Genomic DNA, 8,783 nt, shown 5'->3' with positions numbered 1-8,783 from the left:
TGAAAATGCCAAAGGAGAGAGAGGGGTCCAAGAGGGATGAAGCTGCTATTGCTTCATAATCAACCGAACGTGGTGTCTAAACTACGTTAGACCTTAGATCCTTGTTACATCTGTCCTGAGGCCAGGGACCTTACAGAAAGCCCCACCCCTCTTCCTCTGCCTAACAGTGTATCTGACTATGTTCCTGATCTCCCACTTAGACCTTCCTTTGGACTGGCTTCCCCAACTTCCATTCCATTGACATGTAGCTTATGGTCTGCTCCATTTACCTAGTCCCTTTAAGGGGCTTCTCTTGACCTGCTACTTTCCTCCCCATTTTAGTTTTGTCCAGGATGCTACATATTAGATTATCCTTAGCTCTACATTCTGCTGTCTTTAGACCAGTTCCGTCCCTTCTTTATCCACGGCACAGACCCCTGCCCCCAGATTCAGCACCATGACCTCTCACTTGTCTAGGCAGCTAGAGTAGCCACTGAACACACCAACCCACCTGTAAATTATAGGGGGGGAAAAAGTGGCAAGAAATATGATTTCAGGGACGCCTGGGTGGCTTAGTCGCTTAAGTGTCTGCCTTCAGCTCAAGTCATGATCTCAGGGTCCTGGGATCAATCCCTGCTTTGGGCTCCCTGCTCAGCGCTGAGTCTGCTTCTCCCTCTCCCTCTGCCTACAGCTCCCCTTGCTTGTCTCTTTCTGTGTCAAATAAATAAAATCTTTTAAAAAATAGATGATTTTAGGGCACCTGGATGGCTCAGTGGGTTAAAAAAGTAGGTTAAAGCCTCTGCCTTCGGCTCAGGTCTTGATCCTGATCATGATCCAGGTCATGATCCCAGGGTCCTGGGATGGAGCCCCGCATCGGGCTCTCTGCTCAGCAGGGAGCCTGCTTCCTCCTCTCTCTCTGCCTGCCTCTCTGCCTACTTGTGATCTCTGTCAAATAAATAAAACCTTTAAAAAAAATAGATGATTTCACTTTTCGACATTATAGAGATATTTTTGGCACAAAGGGAAGCCACTGAACAATCCTTTCTCCAGAACCGCCAATACCCTATATACCCCATCCAAAGGGATTGGCTTGCTACATATTCCTATCTCACTGGTCATATATCTTTGGTACAAACACCTGTTCCAAACCGGGCCAATTAAATTGTCTCTGGAGAAAAATGTAAATTGATCTCTGTATGTGTCTAGATATCTAACACAGAGCTTGCAGCAACTATAGGTTTCCATATGGACTAAGCAGGAGACAAAGCTGGCTTGCAGAGAGGTAAGAAGTACGCAGATGTTAGAAGGAAGTAAATAGGAGAGAGACAGAGACCCACGCTGCCTGTGTTCCTTACAGTTTTCCCTTTCCTTCCAATCCCTTTATGACACCATCTGCATTCCTGCCTGTGGAATGTGTAAAAATACCTCTGTATCCTTATGATAAATACACTTGTCTTTTTGTATCATCCTAACTAGAGATTGTTTCAGAGAATCCTAACCAACACAGACCTAAGGGGAGAGGTCGTTGGAAGACAGAGCAGACGGTGAGGGGAGGACACATGGTCTGGGTAAGGGAGGAACTGGAGTCACTTGAGTTGATGATGTCATCAGAAGCAGCTCGAAGTAATGGAAAACAGGAGGAGAGGGTAAAGAGCGGAGAAATGGGTATCTTAGGAACGTTAATATTTAAGCAACAGATGACAGAAAGAGGAGTTGTAAATAAGGCTTAAAAATACAGAAGACTAGTAGAGAACGCTTTTGTAAAAGCCAAGAAATAATAGTTTGCAGAAAATCCAACCATCAGGGGCTTAAAAGGGATTGACTTATCTGTGTCAAACAACAAGATGTTCAGAGTTGGTACAACAGATCCACAATTCCATGAAGAACTCAAACTCTTCCTCTCCCTCCTACCACCATCATTAGCATCTGGTCTTCATCTCTACAGTTACAAGATGATTGTTAAACCTTCCTGATAGGCAGGAAAAGCAAAAGAGAAAGAATGAAGGGCAGTATGGCTGCTGGACCCTTATCAGAAAAGCCAGACTTTACCAAATCCCTACTCAAGTTTCATTGGTCAGAATTCTATCACCTGGCCATCCTTACCTGGAGACTAGAGTAGGATTCTGGATAGAAGATGGGTCACCCAATCGGCTTTTAAAATTTTTTTTTTTAATTTTAGATTTTATTTATTTGTCAGAGAGAGCACAAGCAGGGGGAGTGGCAGGCAGAGGGAGAAGCAGGCTCTCCCATGAGCAAGGAGCCTGATGTGGGACTCGATCCCAAGACCCTGGGGATCATGGCCTGAGCTGAAGACAGACACTTAACCAACTGAGCACCCAGTCGTCCCCCCAATCAGCTTTTAACAAAAGCCAGAGGGAGGTGAAGAAGAATGACAAGTAAAGATAGATTGCGGGGGGGGGGGGGGGGGGGGGGGGGGGGTGTGTTGATAGAAAGTTCCTGACAACCCATCAAAACCAGTTTCAGAGGGCACTTGGCTGGCTCAGTCATTGGAGCCTGGGACTCATCTCCAGGCTCTGAGTTCAAGCCTCAGGTTGGATGTAGAGATTACTCAAAAAAAAAAAAAAAAAAAAAAATTTTTTTTTTAAAACAATTTCATCAGGTATGGAGAAGGCTGTTGAAGACTAACTGGGTTGGTGAGAAATGACTACAGATGGTTCTTTCCTAATGTCTGAAAAGGAGAATAATGGAGGAAACAAAAATCTAAAGAAGCATAATGTAGAGCAGCCTTGTCTGGCTTTAGGATTATGATTACTTGAGCGTGTTTACAGGCTGAGGAGTCCAAGCGATTGGAGAGGAGATCAGAGCTATGAATAGCATGACAAAAAGATCAACTATAGGAAAAAAAGTGCAAAGTCCTCTGGGTGACAGGGTTAAATGCTATATGGAAAGCGACTTCTTTGTCTCCAAAACACGAAAGGAAATTAAGGATGAATAACAATAGTGTAGGTTTGGATGTGGGCTTGAAAAAAAGTGGAATTGTCAAAAGCTCTTACTTTGGCAAGAACACACTTTAAAACTGTTGTAAGTTTTAAACGCTAGACCCTGAATGCACTATTGCCCAGTTCTAAGAAGCGCACGAAGGACCGGTAAGATCGCATCGGAATTCAGGTGTGCTCCGTATCTGGCTCCCTGACCTGACTCCGCGAGGTAGACACCCCTTCACGGTCTTCGGATTTACAGAACGGAGACCCAGAAGAACGGGAGCTTTCGTGAGCGTCTCAACATTTAACTCTCCCCCATCCTGTCCTCCGGGCTGGAAGGCTCCCAGAGGATGGCGCGATCCCCGGCATTCTTCTCGCTCTTCTGTGGCTCTGAAAGCAGTGAGGCAGACACGCGGGGGCTGCAGGAGCCACGGCCAAAGCGCTTGCTGGAAGCATCCAGAACTTGCTCTGCAAATTTATTTCGATTCTGTTCTTCGCTCCTTCACCTTGAGCGCGTCGGAGGCGGCGCTGAGCAAGGCTACACTGCAGGACGCCGTCAGCTGGAACCTGCAGCAGTCCGGGAAGGGGCAGAGCTCCCAGGGCCGCTCCCGTCCACGGAAGAACACGCAGCAGCCGTGACCCCGGTTTCGGCCTCTGCGACTTACAGGAGCCCACCCCGACTCCGACAAGCCTGCCCTCTCCCCCCTCCCCGCAAGAAAACGATTCTCACTTTTCATTGGCGGAGTGGAGACCCTGCTTCATTTTCATTGGCTGCCGCTGCCGTCACGTCCTCTCACCACACCCACCTACCCGGCGGCGCCCAGTGAGCGTCGTGGGAGAAAGATTTACCGAGGGCTGCGGCGGGAGTCGCGCGCAGCCAGCCCGGGAGGTCCTCCCTCCCCGCCCCACTGCGCCGCGGCCCCCGCCCCGCCCCCTGGCCTGAGGCCCCGCCCCCGGCCCGGCCGGGTCCCGCCCCTCCCTCCAGAGAGGGCGGGGACCAGGCGGCGGCCGCAGTCGCAGGAATATGCTGGAAGCCGGCGGGCGGACGCCCGGGCGGTGCTGAACGGACAGTTCCCGCCGCCAAACTTGCCCCGCGGCGGCAGGGCGGGTGGGGCGGCCCCCAGGCCCGCGGGGGCACGTGAGCGATGGAGACCATCTGGATCTACCAGTTCCGCCTCATCGTGATCGGGGACTCCACGGTGGGCAAGTCGTGCCTCCTGCACCGCTTCACCCAGGGCCGCTTCCCCGGGCTGCGCTCCCCCGCCTGCGACCCCACGGTCGGCGTGGACTTCTTCTCCCGCCTGCTGGAGATCGAGCCGGGCAAGCGGATCAAGCTGCAGCTGTGGGACACGGCGGGGCAGGAGCGCTTCAGGTAGGGCCGCGGGGACCCCGGGGCACCCCGGGGACCGCCCCCGCCCGGCTCGGAGGAGGCTCCGGCCCTTCCCTCTCGAAAGTGCAAACACTCCATCCTCGCTTCCCCTTTGCCCCTCCTCTTCCAGGGACGACTTCCTCCTCCGCAATTTCTCACTTCTTTCTTTGGCGCCCATTTCCTGCGCCTTTCCTTTCCCGCCCGAACCGGGGGGGGGGTCCCCAGTCGCGGACCCCCTCTTGCCCCGCGCTCTCTGCCCCTGCGGGTGTTGGGATCCCCAGCTCTTCCGCACCCCTTCCCCTGCTGCCTGCTCCCCCAACTCGGCGCCCTTCGCTGCGCACACCCTGACCCGGCCCCCCCGCTTCCGAGCTCCCTTTCTGCACCCCGCTCTGTGCGGCCGGGGAGAACTGCAAAATGGGGTTCACACGTTGGGGACTGATCCCTCCGGCTCGACGGCGAGCGCCGCTCCAGCCCAGCCTGCCGCATGAGCTCACTGGGCACCGTACAGAGAGGGAGGGGGATGCGGTAATGGTTGGAACGCCTCACGGCACCGAATGTGGTCATCAGAAATGCTGGGCCATGTGACCCGTGGGAATGTGTCTTAGGTAGCAGCTGGATGGAACATCTGGGGCACAGGGGTTGGGGGGTTGTCCCTTGTTTCGTTTCGTAAGGGCTGGGTTGTCTTTAGAAGTTGGTCATCATTGGTGGTTTAGTGGAGAGGAGAGAGACACACTGAGATTTTTGTCACGAACTTTTCCTTTATGGTATTTATAATGGGTGCCTAACGTTCCAGGATACTAATACGTCGGAAAATGCGTTCTGAATAGAGAAAGAGGGATCCAAATGAAGAGTCTCAGTCTAAATGTTCACCGAGACCCTTGAAGGAACGGTTTTGCAAAGACAACTCAGGTTATGCAAATAAAAATTAAATGTAATTTGTTCTCATTTCCTGGTTGTTTAAGGCTGAACCGCATGATAAAGCATATTTTGAAGTTCTAGGAGTTGAGGACACTCTTTTTTCTTAGAGGAAGGTAGGAAATTTGATATATTGTAATGTTTTGGATTGTGGTTTTTTTTGTTTTTGTTGTTGTTTTTTTTTTTTTTTAAGATTGCACTGTCACCTGTAACTCACTTAAGCAAGCATTTTGCAATCTTTAGCAAGTACTCTGCTTGTGAAACGCAGTAGTCCATGAGGGGACTTCCCAAACATGGCTTCCCCTCACCAGCCCCAGCCGGTCCCTTTCCAATGAGATCAGCCTCTTCTGTGATAGAGGATGTTCCAACTTTTAAAGTTCTGGCTTCCATTACCAGCTACACGCGGATTCAGACAGATGATAAGTGAACCAACTGCTTAGCTTGCTTATACCTGAGTTTTCTCCTGTGTATGAAGTGGAAAGATGGTAAGACCAGCCTTTCAGAGAGACAGATGTTAAAACTTCCTGTTTGAATTAGAGTTCCATGAAGAATATTGTTTTTCCTTTTTGGGAATCCTTTTTTTTTAGTTAAAATAAGGTTTCAGACATCTGATTCCTCATCTGTAAAATAGGGTCATTATGATCTCTTAAGATTCCTTCCAGTTTTACCATTTGTTTTTAAGATTTTTATTTATTTATTTGACAGAAAACGGGAGAGGGAACACAAGCAGAGGGAGTGAGAGAGGGAGAAGCAGACTCCTCACTGAGCAGGGAGTCCCATTGGGGACTGTATCCCAGGACCCTGAGATCGAGACCCAGGCTGGAGGCAGAGGCTTAACGACTGAGCTACCGAGGCCCCCTCCAGTTTTACTGTTGTTAAGACTGATTGCAAATTCCTGTCCTTGGCATCTCAGTCCGAGATGAAACTTTAGATATTTTGTGGTCCAAAAAAAAAAAAAAAAGCATTTACTAATAGCTCTTGCTTTACCCTCTGAAATGAATATAATAAAACATATTCTTTATGCCTTAAACTCCTAAAAACTAGTGAGTTGCAACTACAAGAAACATAAGTAGTAAAATCTTACTGTATTAAATCATTTCCTAACAAGTTGCCCCTCAACTTATTGACAAGATAGTTAAGGATAATTAATTTGTTAGAGTTTAAAGCCCTTTCTGCTAAATAGATCATTGTTTTTTAATGCCTTTGGGCACATGTAAATAGTAATTCGTTGTATATACATTATTAAAAACCAGACAGTACCTCTCCCATAATAATACAAGGGCATTTAGGGAATGTTTACTGACAATGAGTCATGCTTTGTTTTGTCTGGCTCTTTACCAAAGATATATTCATAAATACATACGTATTTCAGTAGCTACCTCCAAATACTTGCTTTTCTGTTTAGCAGAATTTTTCACCATATAAAACAACCATTGTTAAATCATTCTGTATCTTTATCTAAGAAAAGCAGATACATTTTTGAATAGTAAATATCCTACACATTTTATTTCATAGCAAGGTAGTGGAGTTCGTGAAGATATTAGCCATATCATATCATTAGGAATTCATGGGAAATTTTATATTTGAAGGTTTATTATTGATTGGATACAAATTAGCCAAAAGGAATCTTCTCTTTTTCTTTTTTTAAGATTTTGTTTATTTATTTGACAGATCACAAGTAGGCAGAGAGGCAGGCAGAGAGAGAGGAGGAATTCCGCAGGCTCCCTGCTGAGTAGAGAGCCTGATGTAAGGCTCATCCCAGGACCCTGAGACCACAACCTGAGCCAAAGGCAAGAGGCTTTAACCCACTGAGCCACTCAGGCACCCCAAAAAGGAATCTTCTTTAGATAACTCAGGGTGTAGCTTGAAAGCGTTAAGAAAACAGAACAAAATAATGAGCTGATATTTATTGCCATACTTAGCCTTAGTTTTCTTCCCCCTAGCTTGAGATATAATCTACACATAAAGCCTTAATTTTTCAATGTTCAGATTAACACATGCTAGAAGACATAATTACTTGCAAAAAGTAAGAAGAAACAAAAAATCAAAGCAAAAATGGGCTTACAAAAATAACATGTTGAGTGTACCATAAATTGTAATATTCTTATTAACACTGTGTTAATGACAATAAATGTCAAATTACTGTATTAAGGAGAGTCAAAATTACAGTCCCTTCGTTAAAGATGAAAATTTATTTCTCTTGTGTGTAAAAGTCTCAAGGTAACTGGTCTGTGTTGGTAGAGGGCCTCTACTCTGAGCCATCAATCAGGTACCATTCTTTTGAATTTTCTGCCAGCCCTAAGATATTATCATCTTTGTGAGCACTGTGTTCTGGCACGAGGGAAGGGAAAAAAAAAACCAAAATTCTAAATCAAACAATGTCCCTTTTTTTTTTTTTTTAAAGTAGGCTCCATGCCTAATATAGGGCTTGAATTCACAACCCCAAGATCAAGAGTTGCACGCTCCAGCAACTGGGCCAGCCACCCAGGTGTCCCAGCAATGTTCCTCTTAACAAGTGAGACCACTGTGGTACAGATCATGTTAGCTCTAAGTTCGCTGAGAAGAAGTTAGTTACAAGACCACAGTTAGGCTGAGCCACCGTGTATGTGCCTGTGAAGACGGGAAGGTGGGTCTGGCCTTGTGGGTTTTGCAGGGAAACTAGCCAACACCACTTTCAAATTTTAATCATCACAGTGCACAAAGTTTAGCAGGAAAGGGGGCAAGAATATTCTATAACACAGTGTTAATAAAGATAAATATTAGAAGGTGCTAGAAGGGTGGGAAGCGTCAACTATAAGGATAAAAATGTTGAACTTCCCATGGAAAGCGCTTAAAGCAATATGAAGATAAAACGAGATAAAGAAATAGCTATGTTGGCTTGTAGACATAGGAAATTTCACAGCTTCAATCCAGATTTTGCTTTTTATTTCTTGTTGTCTGATCTTTGGGGTGTTATGGTTACAGCGAGTGATGATAAAGCTAGCTATAAAGAGAATAGGATCCTCCTGGTAGAGTGCTTCTCAGAGTGTGTCCTGCCGAACAGTTATCCCTTGTGATTCTTTTTAAAAAGGAATTCTGTGCCCAGGCAAATTTGGGAATCCCTGTACTCCATGTACCACTCTCTTAGAAACTGCTATCAAAGGCTCTCAGAAGTCATTCAGCAAAGAAGCCCGTTTAACTTTGATTAAACCATCATGTCTCAAATTTTATTTTTAAAATGGAAAAATTTACGCTAACTCGTGGTCGAAGGAGTGTAACCCCAGAGAGGCTCCACTGATGAGCTCCTGCAGTCACATCCTGGGAGCAGAACTCCTGAACTTCTGCTGGGTAGAGCGATGGCGGACCTTCTGATGTTCCTTGACCAGCTAATTAACAAAGGGCGTTAAGTAGTCAGTGCTGCTGAGGGGTAGCCCTGCCCTCCCCTGGCCCCCAGCATCTGCGGGTGGCCTCTACAACCCAGGGAACGTTCTGAGCCTCGCCCCCCCCTCCAAGTGCCTTGTCTTTTTTTCTGTAGCCCCTCTTCTCTGGATCTTTCCGCTTATTTTTCCGCTACGCCCTCCTGTCCGTCCCTCTCCGCT

At 47.0% G+C, this 8,783-nt stretch overlaps 1 protein-coding gene across 4 annotated transcripts in view; it reads left to right on the top strand.

Moving 5' to 3' along the window:
* Nucleotides 1-3,242: 3,242 nt before the first annotated feature.
* Nucleotides 3,243-8,783, top strand: part of RAB39A (RAB39A, member RAS oncogene family) — a 28,814-nt gene continuing 23,273 nt past the window's right edge. For 3 of the 4 annotated variants that reach the window (XR_006819979.1, XM_046015586.1, XM_046015587.1), the window contains exon 1: nucleotides 3,248-4,293. Coding sequence is in view for 3 of the 4 variants with exons in the window: in XM_046015586.1 (XP_045871542.1) it covers nucleotides 4,067-4,293 (227 nt within the window). In the remaining variant the exon portion in view is untranslated. Of the gene's footprint in view, nucleotides 4,294-8,783 lie in introns of all 4 variants that reach the window. The other variant, XM_046015585.1, reaches the window with a different exon arrangement.

This window comes from Meles meles, chromosome 8, assembly GCF_922984935.1.
Source record: "Meles meles chromosome 8, mMelMel3.1 paternal haplotype, whole genome shotgun sequence".
In the NCBI taxonomy this organism is placed as follows: domain Eukaryota; kingdom Metazoa; phylum Chordata; class Mammalia; order Carnivora; family Mustelidae; genus Meles; species Meles meles.
Note: the sequence above shows the minus strand (reverse complement) of the source record. Positions and strands in the feature narration are given on the sequence as shown.